We start from the raw sequence: 26381 nt of genomic DNA, 5'->3' as shown, positions 1-26381 counted from the left end.
ATTCCCAGATGGGCTTTCTCAATCCATGGAGGGAAGGGAGAAGAGTATTGTAATGGCACTACTTCATGCATTTCTTTCTGGAGTGTAAACTGAGCAAAGGTAACAACTAAATCCATCCTAAAGAATGGAAATGTGAGGCTCTCATGTCACTCTGAAGTAAGGATCCTCTAAAAGTGCCTTAAATATATGTATATGATGATGTAACTTAGAGAACACAGCCCAAAACACACTACCATTTACTTTATTCCACATTAGAGAAAAGGTTTGGATACTGAAGGATATTATACGAAATACTCACATGTAACCTTGAAACCTACTTAAGTCATTGTTTGGGTTCTCGCATTCAATGACACTGGTGAACTTCAAGGGGTTGAATTCCGAGTCCTGGAATAATAGAAGTGTTAATTACTTAGGGAAAGAACTTGCAAATTATAGCCATAATCACTTCATCTTCTAGCTAACACAATATATTGAAGTCCAGCTTTTTTCAAAGATAATCAAATGAAGGGCACTGACCACTGGCACTGAAAATCAAAGGGACCTGGTCACCAAAATTCTTTGAATGATTTCCAAAATCTCCGGTTTTGTTCTGCAAGTGGAAAAATGTAAGATTCTAAAAGCATTAGATAAAAGATGCTTAGCTCAGAAGTAAAATGAATTTTATCTGGAGTTGAAAAATTAAATTTAACTGGGAAGGCTCAAAATATTCAATAGTATCATTATACTTTATGTTCAGTGAAGCTACTGAAAATTTAGGACCACTTATGTCAACATACTGCCAATTATGAAAATACTAATATAAGATTCTGAAATACTATCCAGACTTCTTAAGTGCTTTATGCCAACACAGAAAAATTAATCTATTACAGTAAATTACACATGTATAGCAGAGTAACTTTTTCTAATTAACTTAAAGACTTTTTTTATTCTCTACCTCATTAGTCTGAAGTTGGTACTTTTGCTGACTACGTATGTTTACCTGTAGTTAGTATCTTGTTAAGTCTGAGGAAAAACATCCTACCACGGCATAATTACTCAATTTTTGTTCAGTAAGAAAATGTTCTACCTTCTTTGCCAGACCAAACAAACTATGCAGGGGAATCAGAGATACCTTGTCCTAGTGCTGCTGAGGAGGCTGTGTCTCTCAATCAGTGAAGACTACCTTTAGAAAACTACTTTGTGCATCATTTAAATGACAGAATTTATTGTGAATTATCAGATTATTAAGCTTTCATTTGTCTTAACACCATGCATTTTATGTTTTGTAATGGTTTTGCTGACCAGCTGCAGATTTCAATCACTACTTTTTAGAACGGTATGGGAACATTATGTGAATAGCTGACTGAGAATCAGTAACCAAAGGACAGGCACAGACTTTTGCCAGTTTCCTTTTTATATCATCTCTGCTCAGAAGAGGTGAAAGAAAGTAGATTTTAGGTAGAGATAAAGGACAATATACCAGCATCACCATCAATGTCCTCCTTTTCTAATAGTTACACCTAGAAGATAAACAGCCTTACAGTATATAGGAGACAATTCAAACCGCTCATGTCTGACACTTATGGAAATCTTTTCTGTATTTTCAAAAAATAAGAGATGATAAAGAGAACCATGAAGATGGGCTGCCACTTGGAGACAGCTACAGCCCACTGGAGGGAAGCCCACTTAAACAAGCAGAATTCAGCTTGTACACAAGGGGGAAGGAAAATGAATGAAAGTGAAGGAGAGCTCTGAGTAAAGAAGAAGATAGCTACAATCAGACTCCCTAAACTACATTCAAGTTGGCAGTCAAGTACCAGAGTCTTAGCAAGAAATCCAGATGGTCTTCTTAGCACCAAGTACTGTTGGTATTTAAGCTCATTAAATATTTATCCAGGTCAGCCTCACATTTATCTAGGTGACTCAAGTTAACGCAGGGAATGCTTGGAAGTACATAGGTCTATGGAGGCATGTAAGACGTTATTAGGATAGATATTGTTAAGTCACACCTTTACTGGCTTTGACTCTTGTTTCTCAGCTTTTGACTTTGGACAGACACTAGCAGTCACAGGGAAGGAATCACTGGCTGTAAGAGATGCCATGAAGCTTACAGGACTTGACACCTGAAATCTGTTCCTAGAGCTCCTGAATTGCACACTCTGCCTGTGTTCTTGGCTCCAACAGTCAAAGGTTCACATTACAGAGCCACTATAATAGCCTGTGTTGTCTACACTACACCCACTCTGCTGCCTCTGAACATGATCTTTCCCTCCCTTGCCCTGGCATACTCCAAGGCAGAAAGCAACCAATCAATCAACTCAAAAACCAGGAAAAATAATCTACAAACATTACTCAAGGTGTTTCAGTAACACACTGTTTGCTTAAGTACTGTTTTAAAGAAGAGTCACCACTGCAGCTTAAACTGCATTTGTAAACCACTAGGAAAAAAACAGACTGAAAAGTGAAACACTTTAAATAAATAAAATACAATATATATAACATGGTTAATTTTCCACAAGTTTTCATTCAATGGTCTTTAAAAAAAAGAAAAGAAAATAAAGACATCTTAACATATTTTTCATGAATGGCCCTGAGGGAATCCTAGAGACACTGAAAAAACAATGTAATCAAATGCTGTATTTTCATGTGTGCTGAACCTAGCAGGAAGAGCATGGTTTCACTGCTGTACAGACACAATAACTTGTAGGGCAACCGGAATCTTGCAGACTGAACTCCCTTTTTGCTACAAAAGCCTGCAAGCAAAGCCACTAACTTCACAAATAATAAGAAAAAAAATTATTGAGAGTCTAGACCTAGTTTTTGCAACAAATAATCTTTTCAAGATCAGAAAGGATTAAACCTGCTCAAGTTCATCATCACTACCATGCAACACAGTCTTCCTTCCTCCTTTTTTGGATCCTTTTCATTTATGACTCACTTTTGGAACTCAGAGTCCTTTATCATTAAATCTGTCTGTGTATTTGTGTTCTGCTACAATTAACTTGAAATATGTGATGGTGATCTTTAACCAGATAATATCTGGGAGGAGAGAAAAATCCAGTTATAATAGCAGTTTACATGAGAGAACAAAGCTGCTGAATTCTGATTTATGGCAAAACCTCTCTTGTTTATTAATAAATCAATCAGCTCCTTATCTTCTTTATGAAATGGGAGGGTAGATAGACACTGATGACACTGTTTTGATGTGAAAATGCCTTTTGGTAAATGACTGAACAAATACCCTAAACACTGCCTGCATGTGACTTTTATAAAGAAGCACAAAGTTAACATAAGACTTCACAGCGATCAAAGTTTTTTCCTTTTTGTGCTGACACCCAAAGCACATGAAATGTAAGCTCCAGTGATGTTCTTATGTATTAACAGCTAAGAGAATCTGCAGCTAGACAGAAGTTTACAGCACATGACTCATGATTTGTGTAGTTTTCTAGGTAAAAGCCTATGAAAAATTAGATTCTCTACCACTACATTGAACGTTTCTCTTACACTGAATTCTAGCATCACTGTTATGACACAGAAAACAAGATTAAAATATGGTAAAAAATGGTCTTCAAAGTTTGTGAATTATGAAATGATGCACAAGATACATGGGAGGAGTGAAGACCAATTCTTGCTTCATTATTCCGTCATGTTTTCTCCTATCAAAATAAAAACTAGGGGAAAAAAGAAAAAAAGGAAGAAAACAGAAGGGATGTAATTCAATAGTAAGATACTGACTTTCCTCAAATATCTTACTTTGCATGCTGATTTTGCCAAAGTAACCTTCATTCACTGCCTTCCTCTGAAAAAGTGCTGACTGCTTAGGAACTTGTAAGTACTTCTATAAAGACTGAAATGCATCAAAAGAACACACAGGGATTTTAGGTTTGTATTAGGTATGTTATTTACTCAGGAATTCCATAGAATATATTTCATTTCTTCAGGAGTTTCTAGCTAAGAAAATGTTTAACGTCTTACCCATGAATTCTATTTCTTTCAATTTCTTAAAACTTAGGGAAAGAAGTTCTTACTGTAAGGAAAGTTTACTCTCCTCACAGAAGCAAACCAAGTCAGATTGCAAATCTGCTACATATTGATTCCTTCAAAGCTTTCAATGGCTTTGTGACAGGGCCTTAACAATGCTCTACTATTAAACCTGAAAAATACTTCCATTTTAAACAGAAATTTAGATTTGCAGCAACTGAGCTTTGTCCCTGGGCAAAGGTCAAATGTAAACAGACAGGAAAATGGGGAAAAAATTAAATTTTCCTTGAAACAGATCCCTGTCCCTTAACTCTCAGGTCATAGAATCGACCACATTGAAAGAGACCTCCAAGATCATCCAGTCCAACCTGGCAACCAGCCCAATCCAGTCTGTGCTAGTTTGAAGCAAGCTAGAATGTTTTGGTAACAGAACTAGATAACAGGCAGTGAAATGAAAACAATTGATGTCAACTTCTCTCACAGTCTCGCTGAGAGCTCTGGGAAGAAGAAGAAAACATTCTCCATTTTGTTTCTCTCTCTTGCTTTTGCCTTAGACCTGGTCACATCTCATTAACCCTGCTCCTACTAACCCTGCTCCCTAACCTCTTGGCTGCACCTCTTTTCTTCCTGAGGACTGGGGTAAGGTTGAGAGGGACCGGGGGGAGGTGTTGGGGTGGTTTGAGAGCCCCTCCTGGGGACTCAGGTTTCTGGGAGGGGAGTTGTGCTTCTGTATTGTTTATCCTTTGTATATTTCTGTATATAATTGTATATAACTGTATATATTGTAAATAGCTGCTTGTAAATTCTGCTAGCTGTAAATAAATTGCTTCATCTATATTCCCAGGGTCTGTCTGAGTTAGCTGGGGCAAATTCAAAAGTGTGGGGGGGCGGGGTAACCCCCAAACCATCACACAGTCAACTAGACCTTGGCACTAAGTGCCTCATCCAGTCTTTTCTTGAACACCTCCAGGAATGGCCACTCCACCACCTCCCTGGGCAGCCCATTCCAATGCCAATCACTCTCTCTGCCAACAACTTCCTCCTAACATCCAGCCTATACTTCCCCCAGCACAACTTGAGACTGTGTCCCCTTGTTCTATTGCTGGTTGCCTGGGAGACCAACCCCCACCTGGCTACAACCTCCCTTCAGGTAGTTGTAGACAGCAATAAGGTCACCCTTGAGCATCCTCTTCTCCAGGCTAAACAACCCCAGCTCCCTCAGCCTCTCCTCGTAGAATTTGTGTTCCAGGCCTCCCACCAGCTTTGCCACCCTTCTCTGCACACATTCCAGTATCTCAACATCTCTCTTGAACTGAGGAGCCCAGAACTGGACACAGTACTCAAGGTGTGGCCTGACCAGTGCTGAGTACAGGGGAAGAATAACCTCCCTTGTCCTACTGGCCACACTGTTCCTGATACAGGCCAGGATGCCATTGGCTCTCTTGGCCACCTGGGCACACTGCTAATGTATCTTCCTCTGAAAAACTTGTATACTAGAAAGGCAATGTATTGAGGGGAAAAAAATGTTACAGCGTCGTGTTTACAGAATGGGAAATCAATAGGTAGACGGATTAAGGAAGAGATGTGTCACAAAAAAAGAAGATTGCACTTTGCTCTCTCTAACATGACTTTGAGTTTCATCTGCAAGATCTTGGTAAATCTCTGCAGTGAAACGCCCACTTTTCCGACTCCATTGGCAACCTCACGGAACTGTCACAGCTCAAGAAGCAAAACATGCTGCTCTGCCAAATGAGTTAGACTGACAATTACACAGTGTTCAAACAACACATTCCCCTTCATTAAATGCATGTTGTATGGGTGATTTAATGGACTGCTAGTGATATTAATAATGCATAGTTATTAAAATGTTTTCCTTTATTTATCAGTCCTACTCCACTGCTGCAGAAACCAGTTTAATGTTCAGTCCTTCCTTTCAATAGGACAGTGTGAGTTGCCCAGGATGCCCTTGGATGACAGTGACAGTTGCCCGCTTCATCGCATTGTGTTTAATGGCTATGCTGCGGACTTTATCCAGACTTCTCCCTGAAGTGTGATTTCTGGATAAGGGCTCTGGGATTTGTTTTGGTGTGGGATTTGTCAGGTGGAAAGAAAATGGGAGAAATGGGGACAACTCAAAGGAAATATTTAATAGACAGAATTCTGCCTCGGTAAGAAAAACAACTTTGCAGTTTAAAAGCTTTTCAGTACAATAAGAGCACATGCCCCAATGCACTGGTCCATCTTATTATTGCGTTCTATAGCAATACCCTACATTTATCATATAAAACTAACCAGACTTTTATATATGTGCAACTGGAAATGCATATTGATTTATGTATTCAAAGTGTGCAGACTGTTTATGTACTGAGTGAAACGTTTTAGTGCCTAAACTGCACTAGTCTCTCTGTCAGAATTTACCTGTTCCTCTAATTCACAAGAGAAGGAAGCAACAGTTAGATCTGTGTTAACTAGGGACTAAAAAGATCCAACTGATCATCAGAATTTAATAGCTTTGTTTTCCACGCTGACAATGACTACTATAATTGGATTTTTTTTTCAGTACTGTTTAAATGGAAGAGATTTCAGTATTCAGAAATACTGGAACAGCTGAGCAAGCCAAATACACGTTAGGAGGCTGATCTTCTTCTGGTTTACACAAGTAAAAGCTTTACTCTTTGTGGAATATAATATGAGGGAATAGTACAGTATCCAACTCTCAGGAAGAGAAATGTGTTATTTATAAAGCCTAGGAAGACCTTAGTAGTTCTACGACAGCCAGCTGAAGAAACTGCTGTTAGTCAATCATGAAACACAAGTAAGAAAACATGTCCACAACACTGAAATCACACCGATGCAGGTTCTTGTGACCTTTGGGATGACAGTCATCCTTAGCAATACACTGAAAATTACAGTGTTGTGAATTAATTCATTCATGGACTATAGTAGCACTGGAGAGTGATAATGAACAGAGTATGTCAAGGCTGAAACATGGACGCAGACCCGGACAGTTAAGAAAGTGGTATCTGCCTGTTCCAAAAGCCAGCCACTGAAAAAAATGAATTAGCTAATAGTCTGTAAGAACCAATCGCAGCATTAGCTCATCACTTCAACTAGACCACAAACTAAGCCTCTCAAGGGCTCATAAAACTCTGCATACTACCTGCTCCTCTAGAGTATGCTTAAGAACACTGAATAAGTAAGCCTCCCTACTCTCCAGTGCCTTCCTCTTTATGGAGAGATTTCTAGCAGTCTTTCTGCTGCATTTTGTAACTGCTAGAAGAAAAATTCATGGCAGAATCATTCCACGGCAATTTAGTTTAGTAGCACAACAGCTCAGGTCACTTTCTGAATATACCTTGGCCTACTCCTCTTCTATTGTGGCTGCTGGCAAGCCTGACCTCTTGTGAGATGAAGTTCTGCCAGAAGACGTGGGAATACGGACTAAGAGTCTCTAACCAGATAAAGAAAGTACCAAGCACATTTCTCACATAAATTCCCAAATAAAAATCAGAACATCAGGCTCCTGATGGAGAGTGGCTGCTAATTAAGGGTATTCCTTGTGAATGGTAAAACATAACAGCAGAGGCAGCAATAGCATCAAGATGCAGCTAAAACCACCAAAGCTTGATAAGCCTATCTGAACCTGAAGACAGGGAATATGGATAAAAGCATCCTTAACTTGCAAGGCATTATGTTTAAGAAATGTTTCTAGGATATGAGGGCAGCCTACAGTATACAGCAACTGCCCAAGGAACTGAGAGACTTCAGTCCCTGCCAGCTCTAGCAGAGTACAGAAAAGACACAGTCCTAAAGAAACATTTTATTCCAAATACTACAGAGGAGCATTCATATCAACAGGTTTTTCAGCCTTTTCATGACCATCTCCAGTATGAGAAGGCTGTATAATCAAATAAAAACTCCTCAAGCTGGACACTGGCATGCCATTTTCCACTACTGTGCCACTAAGAAAGCCGAATTAATATTAGCACTGCTGTCTATAAATCTCCACTTGACACAGATGACAAGTGTTTGACCATAACAGTCATAGCAAAGCTTGACAACATGAACATGATTGTTACCAATGAACATTTTCATGAGTTCACTGAAATAGCAGATTTGAGAAATACTGGCTGGCTGTAACACTTTAATGCAAATTTCCACTGGCCTCTGTGGCCTTACCAGTACTAAAACGTGTAAAAACCTTGGAGGGTAGCAGGTGGGGAAAAGAGAAGTGGGATGAGAGTTCACATCCTGAATGTTGAGTTCCTCATTCTGTTGCTCTGCCTTTTCTGGCAGAAAAGCTGACCCCTTCTTCACCTCAGTGCTTCCAAAGGAAATAAAGACTATATCATCATAGCTGGGATTACATATATCTTATTACTGTGAACCATCTTGCCCTGGAAAAGAAGGACTTTCCATCCTTTACCAATTGGTGACACAGCCAAACAGAGTTGTGGTATCAGGAACAAATGTAGCATGATGTATTTCCAGCTCAAAAATCCTGGCCCTAACTTGAGGGGTTCTCTGTGCTCTATTAGAAAATCTCATTCTGAGAGTAGATATTCCTGAGAACAGGTATTTCCTGTTCCCACTTGATGGGCCAATGTATGGGCAAGGAATAATTATTTTCACAAATGAACTCTGTTCAGTAAAACTGAATTAGGCTAGGAAATCAGAAGAGTCATGACAAAACTCAAAGAAAGAAATTAAAAAGGAAAATATCAGCTAGCTTTAAATGTAAATATTTAGCTCTCTACAACTTGAAATGATCTGTTGTTTCCTACTGCTTTGTCAAAGAAGCAGCAGAATGGAGAGGTGCTGGACTATGGATACAGGGAATGAAAAGTGCTGCCTCTCTAGAGATCAGATACAGCATAAGCACTTGCATAAAACATTTCTTACACGGATTTACAGATACTGGAAGGATTACCCCAGGGAGGTCCTTCACAGCTGAGGCATTCAAACTTAGAATCATCAATTTAGTCACTTTAACCTCCATTTAACCACAAACCCAAATAGTCAATGAAAATAAGTACTGAGTACTCTTTAGAACTGGACTCTTGCTCTATCCCCTCCTCCTTCAAAATACTTAGATTAAGAGAGCCAACTCTTTCTCCTACAGTTATTCAAATCCTGTGTCCCTCTCTCAACAGTCAAACTTGAGGTCGGACACCTGCACAATAGAAACTAGAAAGAGATTATAACCTTGCTCAAAGCTAGCAAGCAGGAAGTGAACCATCATTCTTGAGATTTTATTTCCCCATATGTCTCAGTGTGAGACTGCTGACTAAATGCCAGGCTAGAGTGAAAACCTGTTTTCAGCCTTTAGGACTTCTATCGCATGCAAGAGTTTGCTACAGTGCTGGCTTGGCTCCTGCTCTGCACCAGGTTATCCTGCATGCAGGTGCTATACATTTGCTTTCTGTTAGAGAGACAGTAGTTGCTTCCTTTTTGACTAGACATGTTCACACTTTCCACACAAATAATCTCTAGACATGGTACTACTCAAAAGTAGGTTTTGAGGAGACACTGTAGTGGCCTTTCAGTATCTGAAAGGGGCCTACAAGAAGGCTGGGGAGGGACTACTTACAAGGGCTTGTAATGACAGGATGAGGAATAATGGGTTTACACTGACAGAGGGGAGTTTTAGACTAGATGTTAGGAAGAAGTTGTTTACAGTGAGAGTGGTGAAACACTGGAACAGGTTGCCCAGGGAGGCTGTGGATGCTTCCTCCCTAGAGGTGTTCAAGGCCAGGTTGGATAAGGCCTTCAGTGACCTGTTCTAGTGGGAGGTGTCCCTGCCTATGGTGGGGAGTTGGAACTGGATGTTCTTTGAGGACCCTTCCAACCTAAACCATTCTGTGATTCTATAAGGCACTACAATTTAGATGTAGAGTTTTTCATAGGAATTCAACTCTCATCAAAGAAATCTACAGAACGTTCAAGGTGTGACCTGAGAAGAATATCTTTGCAGAGTGTGACACTCCCATTTTGCACTGACAAACACAAATGCCCTTACCACATTTTTTTCCTTAAAATCTTCAACTACACTGTGAAACTAAAAAAGTAGTTTGGAATTTAATATTCTAGTAGTGCACGGTGAAAACCATTGCTTTTCTTGTTTGGTTATTTTTTAAACTCTTTTCTCTCAGGGAAATCTAATTTTGACATGTGTGGGATGGAGCATAAATTTGCTGTTTTAACATGTACCTATCTAGAATCTTGGAGCCTTTTTTTCCTGGCCTTGACCTTCTCAAAATACTGCAAAAAAAGAAAGTCATGAGACATAATGCTTAGAAGATGCTAAAGAGACATTTGCTGTTCTTGTAGCCTTATTTCACCTTGTTAGAGTACTTGCAGTCACACTTAGTTGCTTACAGCAGTGTATTATTCCCACTAGTTTCAGGTGTATGATAGCTTGAGGGTATTAGTGAGACAGAGAGAGTACAGTGCCTGTTCTTGTGTTGGTTTATGCGACTCAGACTCTTTAAGATAAAAAGTTTATATCAGCAGGCAAGCTGAAAACTAGTCTGATAGCTTAACTTCAGCTGTTATCCCAAACTGTTTAACCAATGCAGATGAGTGAACAAGAAATCTTAGCTCAGTTTAGGTTTGCCTTTATTAAAAAAAAAATGTTTTGAGGGGAAAAAAATGAATGTGTAAGGAACTTCTACACTGAGATACCAAGGCTGCTCTGTGAGCTGTTTTAATGCCATTAGTATCAGTTGTCCTTCCTTCACTGACCTGTGAGGAAATCAGACTGATGAGTTACTTTGGTTTAGTCTGCATGCAGATGAACTCCCCTAAAGAGGCAGACAGCAAATTCAGATGTGCTTTTTAGATAAAGTAAATAAGCAAACACAAAGTAATTTCCAAGACTTAGCTAAATTTGCGTAATCACGCTACTATAAGCTTGTTTTGCACAAAAGTTCACTCTCAGAAGCAATTGAGAGGAAAAAAAATGAAAATCCCTTACCTCCATCAGCTCTCAGAGGGATCCATGCACCTTCTTCACAGGGCATGGTAGCTACTAGATTTAGCTTAGCTTTCAGCTGAACCGAAGGTTTCCACATAAACATCCAGGACACTGTCAGTGGTTAATAAACCATAAGCTGCTCCAGAATCCACAGTGAGTCTTTGTGGATTTTGTTAAAACACATACTGAGTAAAAACAGTGGAGCAAGGAAATGTAAATGTTTTTCATAAGTCTAGATTCATACTATCAAAATATCCTAAATCAAGTTTATGAAATCTGAAAGCGAGTTTTGAGCTCTTGCAGCCTAAGCTGTATCTGCTTATCCACTCTCTAAAAAGCAACTGACATGATGTCTCAGATGGATGGAAAACATTCCATAAGCAACTCTGGAGGGTGTGGTGGCATGGCAGCCTGCAGAGTAGCACAGAAAACACATTGATTCCTCCTGCCTCCTGTGTCCCCTATTAGATCCAGCACACCACGAATGGCTGCTGTAACATGGCAGCAGTGAGGGTGGGTTAGAAACCAGAAGGAAACTAGTAGAATACCAAGCAACATTTGTTTCTTCCAAAAGACGTTTACTGGTCACTGTTAACACTGTTGGGTCACTCACAATGGGATTTAGCACAGTGATTTCTCCTAGCTACACTTGGCAATGTCTCATGCTGCATACACAGATCTGATCCCTGTTTCAGGGTAAAGACAGTCCACTATCCTTCTGACTTTAAATACAGAGCACACAGAAGTAAATTTCTGACTACTTTCAACATTTTTAGCACGTCCTATTGTGGTAGTAGCTGGGTAACAAGACCATAGTATTTAAAATCTTAGAGAAAAAAAACAAAACCACTTTTATTTTAACCTACCCACCAAGTAACTTCTTTTTTTTGGCTGACAGTTGTGACTGCACACCAAGGTGTAAAATAAAACTGCTATCTCCTCATGTATCAGACACAGCAAAATGAATGGATCTGTATCTTCTCACAGGTTGTCTACTGATAGTTTGTAGAACCGTGAACAGAAGTTCAGGTTTGTGTCAGAGAGATTGCATCCTTAACAAACACACAAAGCTAAAAGCAGTATGTTCCCAGTCTGCTATAAATTACTCAGACAAATGAAAGCAGCACTAAAATAAGCAATATTTCTGGTCATTTGCACTGTAAAGAAAACACAATTTATTGGAATTCACAAACAGAGAGATCCAATTCAAGCCCACAAAGCTGATCTTGGATCTTCTGAGCATATGTTTAGAGTACTGCTGCTTCAAGAATTGGGCTGAAATAAAAGATCAGAATAGTACTTTTTCGAACTAAGGTTTGGAGGAGGGAAACATTAAGACCTTTTACTCTCTGAAACTATGGACATTATATGTTGTTAATGCTGAAGAAAGACACACAAAGACCCTTCAGAGCATGCTGTCAGAATGGCTGCCCTTCCAGAGGACAGTTCTACCCAGCCTAATGGTGTTGGGCTTGCTGTCTGTGAAGCAGGCATTTGAAGAGAGTGCTGTGGCTTAAAGGGCTGCCCAGTGCATACCCCAATTCAGCAACTCATCACTGGCAACCAAGCTCTCTGTGGCAAGCAGCTTGGCACAGACCTGTGGTACTGTAAATTGCATGAGTGGGGCACAGGGCAGGGACAGAATTAGGAAAGCATAAAACTGGCTTAAAACAACTGTTCCTGCCACCACCCCTGCTCTTTCCCATGCCCAGCAGAGTGACAGGTATAGAAATAGCTATCCTTCATTGACCTGCTTCGCAGGCACATGCTTGGAAGTTACCAGTTCATTTGAAAACCACAGAAATACCAAGCTCTGTAACACAGCTTCTTTTAAATGCTTGAGATACTGCTACAGAGATATTATTCAAAGACAGTTATGAGCAGCTGATATTTTAAGAAGAAGCTTCCAAAAAATCTTTGTTTCTTGTCCTGTGACAAGGCACATGACCATGCACGTCATTCTTTAAGAGGGGGCGGGGGAGAGTTTACAGTGTGGGAAAGAGGGTCAGGACTACATAATCTGTTTGTTTTCTGGCTTGAACAACAGCACTCCAGAACAACACTGAACCCAACAGCTATAAACATAATAGAGCTGTTCTGCTGAGTACAATGCTAATAATATAAAAGCATTCTTGTCTAATGGGTTGGGGTGCAGGTCCCATAAGAACTAGGAATGAACTTCTCTGAGGTTTTGTAAAAGGACAGTCAGCACTTGGTGCAAAAAATGTTGGCCTTCTAAAGTATTTTAAGAGAACTGACAACGTGCTCTCTCTAGTTGTGACAACTGAAGACATACCCACACAGGAACTGGGCTTCACTCTAAAGAATTGGGCTACTCCATACTATTTAGCTATGGGCCTACTCTTCATCCAACATTTCCCAAGCAGTTCCCCCTCATCCCACTGCTGAGTGTCTCTCAGGAGGTCTACACTGCCAAGAACCAGTAAGTGCCTATCCCTGCTAGTATGGTGTGAGGAAGCTAATGCTACTGCAAGAATTAAGTGTGCTAAGATGGGTTTTGGCAAGGACTTCAATGAAGGGGGAACATATTCTACTGGATACTGCTACAGAGAGGCTTTGTGATACTGCAGCTACTGAGGACTTTGTACTTGCAGGTGTGCACTTTGCCTACAAATTAGTTGATGCAGAAACCTGGGCTTGGAAATTTCCTGCTTTCTCAGCTATTTTAAGACAGAAGAGGTAGTCACACATGGTTTTCTTCAAAGTTCTCTTTCAGTACTTGACTTCTGAGGGTCCAGTCCTGCTTTCATTGGAACATGTATTTTGAAGTACACTTCTGAGACAAGTTCCACAATCATCTTGTAATACAGAGAACTAAGATACGGAAGGAGAATGGGCTGGAAAGGTAGAGTTAGGTGCCTCCAGTCAAAGCTGATCATATGTATCTGTATGATTTCACCAGAAAAGTGGGTCTGCTGAGCAAGCCATGCCATGTGTATCCTGATGTGCTGACTTGCTGACATACAAAACTAGCTTTGCTCCTCTTGGTAGACAATGCTCAGCCATCTTCCCTAACAGGGCCCTTTTCAGTCTCTGATAACCTTTAACCTATTTGAGGTTGAAACAGCACCAGCTGGACAGCAGTCTAAACGATACAAGCCTTGTCAAACTGTATGAAACTGAACCTTGAAGTCTCTATCTGCCTGATTTGGATCAGCAAGAGCATGCCAAACACGAGCTTGTAGGAGTACTCACGCTCAGATTTCTAGCTCTGCTAACACATGCATGTGTTTCCTGGTTAAAGACCAAAGAGCTTTTGCACAACTGACAGCACTGGCACTCATCTAGGCTTCACAGTTTCTAAGAACAAGGGCATCTGTAAGGGTCAGTAGGCTCTCTCAGCCCATCACCTTCCAGGAATAACACTCCTAGCACTGAATTGTGAGTGTTACCAGGAAGCTGGGAATCCTGACACATTATGAGGGACTCCTTTGGGCAGTAAGTGTCTTGAAAGCCAGTCTTGCAATGATCTGTACTTGGACATATCAACCCTTTTCACTGTGTTTACCAGCACCTCCTCCTGTGTGTCAGACGGTTTTGGATCACAGAAATCCAACCATCTGCTATGAATGACTGAAGGAACTGGTGCTTTCCCAGGTCTTCCTTTGAGCGTGAGCTGGGACATGACCTTAGCTTATAAGAGTACCCCAAACCATGAAATCATCTCTATATTCAGTAGTCTATATGCAATCTATAGGTTGTGTCTGAGGTCATGCAGGAAGTCTACACTGGCAGAAAACTGGATTAACTATCAGAGTACCTCCCTGGAGCTCCATCCACTAGGAGAAATTTCCTCTCAGTGTGCACAAGATGGGATATTTGAGAAGCAATTAAACAATAAATTTCTTTGAAACAATCAGTTTTTGAAATGCTTGGCCTGTAGTTGATTAAGCCTCTTACCGTGGTGATAGCTGCCATGTCACGTTTAAACCCTATGTGGAAATCACTGAGAGTTAAACAATTCTTTACCTCATATTTTCACTATCTATTCAGAGAAAGACTCTATCTACCATAAAGAATTATTTGGAAGACATTTGATTTTTATTGCATTGGTTGGATTACAACTTCATTAATGTTGATCTACTTCAGCACAACTTTATGCTTCTGTAGTTATCTTTGATGGTAATGGTAAGGGCAGTGGCTCCCATTGCTTGCAAAACCTCACAGAAAGAGAAGAGCTACTAAGAAAAATGCATAGCTGAGTTGTAGAAAATATTATTTTTCCTGACAAAATACAGGAAACCCGAGTTAGCTGGCAAGGGGGATGGGAAAGGAGGGCATGCAAATAAATACTATTTCAGTAAGATTATTAAAGCAAGTAAAACTTCAGGTAATTTCCTGCAATTCTGCTGATTGCAATTGATCTGGATTTTGTTTTGTTTCAAAATAGTGCTGTCAGAGAGAGATAAGCACAGTGAGAGAGCAGAAAACCAGAATGGATGCATGCTGTCCCCTTTAAATCTTACAAACTTTAATGCTCCAAGTGCTGGAGGGATATTCTGCAACATGAAGTTTCAGGCACAGTTCTTAAATGGAACTGATCTAGTTTGCAGGCAAGAAAAGTAGTTGTTCGTATTTAAAGATCTTCTCCCTGGCCAGTTAAAATGTATTTTCAAAATTCAAGCTACAATAGAAGCCATTTGAAAACCCCAAAGTTTTCCAACCACATACAATTGCCCAAAATAATTCCTATTCAAATTCAGGGGAAAATTATGGTAAAACTTCTGATACTATGTTGAGGTCAGCTGTTGGCAAGTGCTAGTATTTTAATGACAACCATAACAGTAGTTAGTAGAATAAGTGGATTTTGCTGGTGTGAAGTGGATTGCTTACCTAAAACAAATTTTCAGCTTAAATGAGAACTAGGAATGGTGACTTACCAGCTCTAAGAACCTTCTCACCACTTGTCGTTGTTTTAAGTTAGTTTCACCATCCAAGTTAGCTGTTTCTATATGGCACAGCCCATCAGGATCACTTGAGGAGAGCAGTAATATGTCAGCAGGTATAATTTCATTACAGCGAAGCTGCACGAAGTCTCCAACTTTCACTTCCTTCCAGTATCTGCTTGTATATTTCTTCTCATTTCTGGAAAAAAACAAAAACATTTACAAGACATATATAAAAAAGTGCACAGAGTGGGATGTTTCTGGTAAGATCTGGTTAGATTTGCAGCAAGAGAACACTGTTTTTGGAAGGTCCTCAGGTACTCTCAAGTTATACTGGGAAAATTCAATGAAGAGTGCCAGAAGGCCACTTTCTCACTGACTCAGAACCAGGTTTGAGTTCCCAAGGTACCTCTTAAAGCCTAGAAGACAACGCATTAATGTTAGACTTGGCTAAATCAGGAGATTTACATAGTCTCCTTTCCATCCCTCTGTGCTCCAAGCAGTCTGTCTGACCCCATAAAGGGGAGAAGACCATTGTCCATGCAGAGTAGAAAGGAGTCACTTACAGGGCAAACAGGGCAACTGAGAACGAGCTTGGGTGCATGACACTTGCTTGGCATGGCTCCGTCATCTACCACCCTCTAGTGCACCCTCAGAGAGCCTGCTCTTGTTAGCTTCTTCCAAGAGGGACAGATTTTGTCTAGTGCTGCATGTGAAACCATCATTTCTTTTAAATATTTCTACAGGATTTCCATTCTCACCATAGTATCATCTATTATATACTCAATTTCTGCTCAGTTGTGCTTCGGAGCGTAACTTTTGTCAATTCAAAGACTTATCCACCTGAAACACTGATGTGTATGATGTTCATTTAGATAGTCACTAAACCTCTCTAGTTTTAAAGGTCATGCTAGTTTGACTGTTAAAAACTTTTTCTTGAGAGCAAGACAAAAAAGGAGCAGGGGATTACTTAACTCCAGCTAAAACTCAAGGCTTTAGTTTCGTGACATGCAGACTTGTGCTTTTTTGGCATTTGTGTAAATTGCTTTCTTCCGTCATGTTTTGGAAAGAAATTAACTTCAAAACAGCTACAATACCACCTTGGTGAAATACCTTCTGAAAATGGGAAGCTGCTATTCTGACACTTTTCTAAGATGTCAGACAGCCTTTTGCCACTGAGATGGCTTACAGCACTGTCACTGTCGCCAGAGACGGTCTCCTGTGACAACACCTCAACTGGCAGAATTGGATGCCGATGGGGGAAGGGGATTGGTGGTGGCTGGTTTTTTGTTCTCTGAAGTATATGGTTTTAAATCACACAGCATTCAGTGGTACTCTGAACAGATTTGTACTGAAGTAAAACCATGCAAGTGCTGCTAGTGTTGTCACACATGGCACAGGCATGCTGTGCCAAATTCATCCCTGTCATGCCTTCACTGGTGTTGCAGGAATGAGTACCTTCATCGGTTTCTATTAATCTATTTAGTCTTAAACTTACTCTTACACACACAAAGATGCATCAGATCAGGTTTTATCTCACATAATTTCTTTGTTGTCTGTGCCTAACGTCCAGTTTATAAAAGGAGGAATTATTTTTTTTCTGTGATTTCTATTTTGATAAAGTCTTAAAAGGACAAATAAGAGCCAAGTGTAAAATAAGACAGCCTATCAAGGGCAAGGAATATACATACTAGGTGTTGAAATTACCTATTCCCTTCACACTCAGACAAAAGTAACATTTAACTTCTCCTGCTAATAAGTATGAATTGCTTTGAAGTCCCATGTGAAGGGTTTGCAATCTAAATCCCTTCACATTCTTTCAAAATTAACTGTGAAACTGGGTGAAATTCAAATGCACATACAATGAGTAGCAGTATAGGCATACAATCAGGCAAAAAATAGCTAATAGTCTCATATTATGCTATAAGCATGACAATTTTTTATTTAACCTCCATTGTTTGAAAAGTGTTGCTATTTTAGCATTTCCTCATCTCTTATGTGCTTAGCAACTGCCACAGCTACACACACTATAGAAGGAAGGGTGGATATCGAGCAAGACGAGGCCAAATGGCTCAGCTGGGATAAATGAAATTCAGTCTGGAGAAGAGAAGGCTGAGGGGAGACCCTGTTGCAACCTTTCAATGTATAGAGGGGGCTTATAAGTGAGACTTTTTACAAGGGTCCTGTCTATGCATTTACCTCGTTGGTGCTTCCAAAAGGCCTTCTTGTCTCTGATCCTAACAGTTTCTGCATATTTTGCTGTCTTTCCTACCATAATTACCCAGTTGAGAAACTAATCTTTTAAACACAGAAGCCTTGGCCTGGTGATATTAGAAATCTTTTCCAGCCAGAACCATTCTGTGACTTCTGTTCAACTTTGCCATTTATTCTTGCTTTGTCCTGACCCCATCATTTCTGTGTGGTTGATGTCAGTCTTCTGCAGTTTCAGAAGAGAGCTTCAGGCACTGCTTGCAAGGGACTTTTCAACAAAACCTTTCAGCAAGTTTAGGTAAGTACCACAGAATTGTTTCATTTGGAAAAGACCTCTAAAATCCAGTCCAATCATCAAACTAACACCACCATGGCCATTAAACTGCCACGTCTATGTGTCTTTTTAACACCTGCAGGGATGGTTACTCCACCACCTCCCTGGGAAGCCTATTCCAATGCCTGACCACTCTTCCAGTAAACAATTTCTTTCCTGGCATCCAATCTAAACCTTCCCTGGTGCTACGTGAGGCTGTGGCCTCTCATCCTATCACTTGTCAGGGAGAAGAGAATGACTTCTGCCTCATTACAACCTCATTTCAGGTAGTTGTAGAGTGTGACTATTTTGTTGAAGAATTCCAGCAGGAGCACAGGACTGAGGGGCAGTATCTCACTTAGTGGGTCCACCTCCCTCCAACAGTCACAGGAAACCCCAACATGGATATTTGGCCCAACTGCAAACACCCTACAACTCTTCCTCTTACTTAACACAAGCCTGAAGATACACTTTAGTACCTATAAGGTAGGTTGATGATGCAGAAAACCAAAGCTGCAAACCATGATTAAGCATAGGAAGGGGTAAGAGATATTAATTCTTATCTTTCAAGCTTGTAAAGCTAGATAAAATTCTTCCAGGTCAATATGCTGTCATTAACCACTGCCATTCTGCAAACCCTGTTGCTACAGACAAACACTGTTGCTACTCTCTAATTAAACACTATGATAAACTATTAATTGCAGATAGCTATGACCAGGTACCGTAAAATGTTGTATTGGGCTCACATATTAAAACTGTACATCCTCCTGCACACAACTGAATCTTGATCAACATGGCTGCATGCAAAGAAGGGTGCACTGACCACGAAATAATACACTTTGCCACATGCAGGATGGGCATAGCATATGCAATTTCAACAACCCTATGCAGCACTACAGGCTGGGGACAAAGTAGCTTGAAAGCAGTCAAGCAGAGAGGGACCAAGGGGTACTGGTTAACAGCAAACTGAACATAAGCCGGCAGCGTGCCCAGGTGGTCAAGAATGCCAATGGCATCCTGGCCCGTATCAGGAATAGTGTGACTAGCAGGACCAAGCAAGTCATTCTGCTCCTGTACCCAGCACTGGTTAGGCCACATCTTGAATGCTGTGTCCAGTTCTGGGCCCCTCAATTTAAGAGAGATGTTGATGTGCCTGAACATGTCCAGAGAAGGGCAACAAGGCTGCTGAGGGGGCTGGAGCACAGCCCTATGAGGAGTGCCTGAGGGAGCCAGGGTTGTTCAGCCTAGAAAAAAGGAGGCTCGGGGGAGACCTTGTTGCTCTCTACAGCTACCTGAAAGGAGGTTGTAGCCAGGCAGGGGTTGGTCTCTTCTCCCAGGCAGCCAGAAACAGAACAAGAGGACACAGCCTCAAACTGCACCAGGGCAGGTTTAGGCTGGGTATTAGGAAGAAATTCTTCATGGAAAGAGTGATTGTCCATTGGAATGGGCTGCCCTGGGAGGTTGTGGAGTCACCATCCCATGAGGTGTTTAAGAGGAGGTTGGATGTGGTGCTTGGTGCCATGGTTTAGTTCATTAGAATGGTTAGGTGATAAGTTGGACTTGATGATCCTAGAGGTCTTTTCCAACCTGGTTGATTCTGTGAAAATACCTGTCAGCTGTGGTTTAAACCTATAGTGACACAGAATCACTACAGAACCTACAGTGATATAGAATCTATATATAGATTCTATATCTTGGATATAGAACCTATAGTGACACAGAATCACTATAGAACTGTGCTGGTTTGAGGCTAACTGGAATATTTTACTGAGAAAAATTAAATCCTTAGCTGTGAGAAGAAAGGAAAAAAACACAACCAAAAGCACCCTATATCACTCATTCTTCTGCTGAAAAATGCAGACACTGCTCAGTTCTAACCTGTTCTTCTCTCTGGTGGTCTGGTGTCACCTCTGTCTTAACTCTAATCCAACCTAACCGTTTATTTCCCCTAACCTTTGTGTTGTCTTTTTGACATCTTATCTCAGATCTCTTCAGATTTATCATGTGAGACACATGGGGATTGATCTGGTTATTTCTGAAGGGAGGGAAAGATGGGGAAACATGGAGGTTTGGGTCGGCGGCCTCCTGGCAGTCTGATTGTTTTGGGAGGAGTTTTGTCTTTCTGTATTGCTTTTAGCTTGTATACAACTGTAAATATTTGTGTATATATATGCTTGTAAGTTGTGATAAGCTGTAAATGTCTCTTCATTCCTTAACTTCAAGCCATCGAAGTCTAGTCTGGGTAATTTAATTGTGTGTGGGGGGTGGGTAACTCCCAAACCATCACAAGAACCGACAGTGATAGAGTGACATAGAATCATAGAATCAACCAGGTTGGAAGAGACCTCCAAGATCATCCAGTCCAACCTAGCACCCAGCCCTAGCCAGTCAACTAGACCATGACACCAATTGCTTCATCCAGTCTCCTCTTGAAGACCTCCAGGGACGGTGCCTCCACCACCTCCCTGGGCAGCCCATTCCAATGGGAAATCACTCTGTGAAGAACTTCCTCCTAACATCCAGCCTATACTTCCCCTGGCACAACTTGAGACTGTGTCCCCTTGTTCTATTGCTGGTTGCCTGGGAGAAGAGGCCAACCCCCACCTGGCTACAACGTCCCTTCAGGTAGTTGTAGACAGCAATGAGGTCACCCCTAGTCTGGGTTGGAAGTGACATCTGAAGATCATCTACTCCAGCCCCTGACATAAACCTTCATGCTCTTCTCTGCCTCGATCAGAAGCCGAACTTGCCAGCAACTTCACTTTTCTGAACATATCTTTAGAGATAGACACTAATTGAAACCTGATAGTCCTGAAAGATGGTGACAAAGTCAGCCAGCGTACCTGCAACATTGATGTTGGCCAACAGCAAATGTGGCCATGGCATGAGTTAAATCTTTTTAAAAGTTAATGTTCTTTTGCAGCAGTGAAGTGTGATTATCTCAATATATCTGCTTTTGAAGGGAAACTCTGAAACATTCTTTCAAATGCACGAACATTAAGAAAATTACTTTAATTGCTATTAAAAAGTTGTATCAGTCTACCTACTGCATAGTTGACCTATGCTCTCTTTTGAAGCAGAACAGTCTGTGGGTTTGTGCCACACCTGATATTGACTTTAGTTAACAGTAAAAACTAAACAAAAAATATTGATCTTTTTCTTTAAATGTCAGGTTAAAATTTAGAAACAGAAACTCAGAAATTACATTTTCTTTTACAATTAACCATGCTTTTCCCTATGCTGGTTATTCTTGCAGCATGAGCTGAAATTTTGCATTTCTTGCCACGTAGACCTTAGTGTGTATCTACAACTATTTTGTTTTCCTTCTGGATAGCTTTCAACTGTTTTGGTATAAGAAGGAATTATTCAAAATTACTTAAACAGAAATAACAAAACTACACAAGCAAAATGTCAAAGGAATCTTCCCTCTTCTCCCTCTTTTTCTTTTTAAGTCTAAGAGAAATACCACAAGCAACACACTTGATAAGAAAACATAAAGGTCATGCAGCTATAATCTGTTCCACTTGTACAAGGCCTGCCTGCATACTAGAAATTGTATACATTAAATCAAGAAGACAGTATCAATAGGTAAACATTACTTACCTCCTGTACTTCTCCACTGACAAAAAAATACAGTTAATAAGTGGGAATGACGTAACATGCATTTGCTGCAACAATTCCAGTGCGTGGCTGGGCCATCTGTATTTCTATGTAACACTGTCTTGCCTTAGTCCCAACACAGGCTCCTATATTCAGCTGAGCTTGTAAAATACATTTAATGTAAGATAGAGGATGTTATCTTGTACATTTTTGGGTGTTCAGTCTGTCTTACACAGTGTACTACTTCCTACGCAGGTTGTGGCTGCAACCCAGAGGTTTTGAAGCCTCTCAAAACACTGAAATGAAATGTTGTTTCTCAGTCCAAGCCCATCCGCTGACCTGCTTTTGAAGTAACAATCATATTCACTTCAAAAGAAATCAAACTCCTTTGCCTGCACTGCCAGCTGAGGTCAGTCACTAAGCCATTAGCTTTAAAAGCAACACAGCAAGAAATTAAGTCACAGAATCACAGAAACATTCAATTTGGAAAAGACCCTCAGGATCACCAAGACCAACCTATAACCCTACTCTACAAGGTGCACCCTAAACCATATCCCCAAGCACCACATCCAAATGACTTATAAACACATCCAGGGTTGATGACTCAACCACCTCCCTGGGCAACCCATTCCAATGCCTGACAACTCTTTCTGTGAAAAATCTTTTCCTACTATCTAGTCTAAACCTACCCAGTTGCAGCTTGAGGCCATTCCCGCTTGTTCAATCACTATCTACCTGTAAGAAGAGACCAGCACCAACCTCTCCACAATGTCTTTTCAGGGAGCTGTAGACAGCAATGAGGTCTTCCCTCAGCCTCTCGATAAACGACAGGTCAAAGAGTCATTGTGTATATACAAAGGCATACTTTGGTGGTGTTCTTGATGTCAGCCAGGTCCTTCCTTTCCATCTCTGGAGGCAGAAATTGAGCGGGATAGAGCAGGTACATCACTGCTCTCAGTTACTTAAAACGTGTTCAAATTAGCTAGCTACAAGTGCCATGATAAAGCTTCTGGTTAGGACTAAGCTAACTGAAAAACCTTGAGGCTAATTGGCAGGGCCCTGTAAGAGCAGCAGCTCCTGAAGGAAAACATCAAACTATAACACAAACATGAAAGTGTCATATCAGGCCAAACTATCTTTAAGAAGGCTCTATCATCTAGGTGTTTCTCAACAAGTCCTTTGTGCTCACATGCTTTTCCCAAATTATCTGTTCTTATTCTCACCTGGGCTTGCCTTCCTTCCTCCACAACTCCTCCTGACACTTCCGCAGATGTGGAGAAGGCTCACACTAACTGAACTCATACCACTACTAACACTTGGGTGGGAAGTAGAGATTTTGCAGAACTCACAATAAGCTACAAAAGCAGCACAGAAATATGTGCACAAAAACTACTGTATTCTAATTAGCATCAGTTACACTTTGAAAACTACAGGTGTATCAGATGTCAGCATTTAAAAACAAGACCTATACATGAGATCACACAAAGTCTGAACACGCTGAATATCTATGGAAATGTGTTGAGAATCATTTGAGTACAATTACAGTGTTGTGGCAGAATGAAGGAAAAACATGTAAGCATAAGCTAATGCCAAAGGAGGCTACATAATATCCAGAATATGTCTTAATTCCACCACAAATGATAACATCTGTTCCTATGAGAATGAATCACGAAGAGGCTCTGAATCTGATATTAATCATACAAAATAACAGAGGGTGTTCCTGAGAAATGTAGAGAATAAAAAATATCTCCATGACCTAAGTTTCTAAATAGACCACTTAATTATATTCACATTATTTTAAGGGCACTTTTAAAAGGTTTTCTTGGGTTTTATGGGCTCCAGATATTCTTTTATCTTTTTCTTGGGGATTAGCAAGTGCAAACGTATGTTGGGAGTTGCCAGAAGCAAATGTGTGTGCGTATAGCAATGAGGCATGAAGGTGACTTTCATTAAATCACACCTTCTGAAAACTGCTTATTTTTCTGTTACAAGTCAAACTAACTATGAAAAAGAATGTGCCCAGGAAACCTCAGTGGATCAGGTTTACAATGTGGAAGCAATAATTTAAAGTCTTTTGGCAGTGTTATCTCCATTATACCTCACGTTGAAAGAAACTTCACTATTGTTCATTACAAAGAAACACTTGATACCAGGAATAAATGATTTTTCAGCCAAGAAGCTTGTTGTTGCAGTAACAACATGAAACATAAAAGCAGAGCACATAACGAAACTTTACACAAACTAAAGAAAGAACAAGCTGTCTTCCAGAACTTGATTTTAAAACTCTCAGACAGTTTCAGAGAGACATCTAGCACAAATTTGTTTTTAAAGTGGTATGATTCTCAACACCCCTATGTTTAATCCCAAAAATGCTAATGAACAATCCCTCTTCCAGTAAACAGATATATTTGGAGACAAGACTATCAGTTGCTATCAGTGGGAAGGTTAATGTTTAGTATTGAGGCTTTGTAAATAGATATCACACAAGGTGGAAAAGCAGGAAAACTTAGTGCCTAAAATTCTGGTGGGAGCTAAATGCATGAATCTGACATACTAAATCCTTTATTTAGTAGTCTTCCACTGCATTTAAGCCAGTGTGATCAGGTGACTGTTCGAAGGCAGCTCTTCATATCTTAATGATACATGCTAAAAGCTCAGTTTAGCATAGCTCCACAGAGTAACTGAGGTAAATCTCATTCTTTAACATATTCAGATGCTTAATGGAATTTTTCTTCCTTCTCATTTTTCTAGTTCTGCACACTTGCCTCATTTGATTTCAGGACCACCTGACACAGACCATAAAAATGCATTAATATATTCACTACATATATACAAAAAGCCATTTGTAAAGAACTACTGAAGAAATATGTTTCCTAAGTGTAACAGTTTTTAATTTGAACAATCATTCCAGTTATTTCAGCTAAACATGTAACAACTGGAAGAATTTTTACCAGGAAAGTTGTTTACTGCCAATTATGTGCACAGACTTCATGGACTTTTTTTTTCCCCTAAAGTTGTGCCATACAAACATATCTCCTTTAAAGCTCTACACATACATATTATCACAGAATAACAGAATGTTAGGAGCTGGAAGGGACCTCAAAAGCTCATCCAGTCCAACCCTCCTCCAGGGCAGGATTACCTATACCAGATCACTCAAGAACACATCCACGTGGTCTTGAATGTCTCCAGAGAGGAAGCCTCCAAAACACCCCCTGGGAAGTCTGCTCCAGTGTTCTGTCGCTGTCACAGTGAAAAAAATTCTTCCTAATGTTTACATGGAACTTCCTATGCCTTAGCTTCCACCCATTGCCCTTTGTCCTGTTATCTGGCATCACCTGGCACCATCCTCTTGGCATTCTTTACATATTTATAAACATCAGTGAGGTCATCCCTTAGTCTCCTCCTCCTCTCTAAACTGAAGAGACCCAGCTCCCTTAGTCTCTTCTTAGAAGATGCTCCACTCCCTTAATCGTTGTGGCTAATTTTGTTATCTAATAACTGCACAAAAGCATTCTAGATGTTGACATAGTTCAGCCACTTCACATTAATGAGACAGTTAGTGAAAAGAATATTAGGAAATCACCACTTTTACATTCAACAGGCAAAGCCACCATCTCAGACTGAAGTGTGTTTGATCTTTTCCAGTTTCTCCTGAAAATTACAAAGCTTTGCATTTTCCTTCAATTTCTCTTGTTTGACTAACATCCCTCCATGACAATCACCTCAGTTGGATGTTTTCATCTGGACAACCTAAAGTTCAGGTTGAGGATGGAAAAATACTTGCCTCACCAAATACCAGGTGAGATCTCAGTGAGTGTCAGGGTACAATGCTCACATTTGAGATAAAGCTTTATAATATGTTGTCTCTAAATTTCTTGTGGCTGCAGTTCCATAAATTAGCTTTAGTTGTGTACCAGACTTTGCTACTTCCAGTGTCACACAAAAATACCTTGCTTAAAAAACTGCTAATAGCAAATTTTCTTGAAATAGGAAAAAACCCTTTTGGCTGTAATATTATTGGAATAATTTTGCAGAAGAAAACGTAGTTTGATGCTACTATTTGCAGAACATGCTAACAGCTCTTTCTACTCTGAAATTAAGGTGTGAAACCATGTAATCTGTGGGTTTCTGACTTGCGAGGATATTGTAAACATGTTTTGTTGTATTCATTTGTTAGTTCTTATGAATTTTATTTATCTCTAGAGTTACCAAGGAATTACTTTGCTCTCTGTTGGAGGATATGCATTCAATAAAGATTGTATAAACGGTGAAACTTCAAACTCCAGCACAACTCTCTTGACATTGAAAAGTACCATGGGTACTTCAGGGTGTTACCCTGGATAAAACTGTGGTCTATCTCTACCTGACATCCTCAGGGAGGTACAGCAAAGCAGGCAGTTTCACCTGGCAG

At 40.2% G+C, this 26381-nt stretch overlaps 1 protein-coding gene across 2 annotated transcripts in view; it reads right to left on the bottom strand.

The window, feature by feature from the left end:
* Positions 1-26381, bottom strand: part of ATP10A (ATPase phospholipid transporting 10A (putative)) — a 108733-nt gene that overhangs the window by 50827 nt on the left and 31525 nt on the right. For both annotated transcript variants that reach the window (XM_064143524.1, XM_064143525.1), the window contains exons 2-3: positions 15838-16042; positions 299-384 (exon numbers count right to left, since the gene is read on the bottom strand). In XM_064143524.1, coding sequence (XP_063999594.1) covers positions 299-384; positions 15838-16042 — 291 coding nt within the window. The remainder of the gene's footprint in view (positions 1-298; positions 385-15837; positions 16043-26381) is intronic.

The sequence above is a fragment of the Pogoniulus pusillus genome, chromosome 5, assembly GCF_015220805.1.
Source record: "Pogoniulus pusillus isolate bPogPus1 chromosome 5, bPogPus1.pri, whole genome shotgun sequence".
NCBI lineage: Eukaryota > Metazoa > Chordata > Aves > Piciformes > Lybiidae > Pogoniulus > Pogoniulus pusillus.
This window is presented reverse-complemented; position numbering and strand designations above follow the sequence as displayed.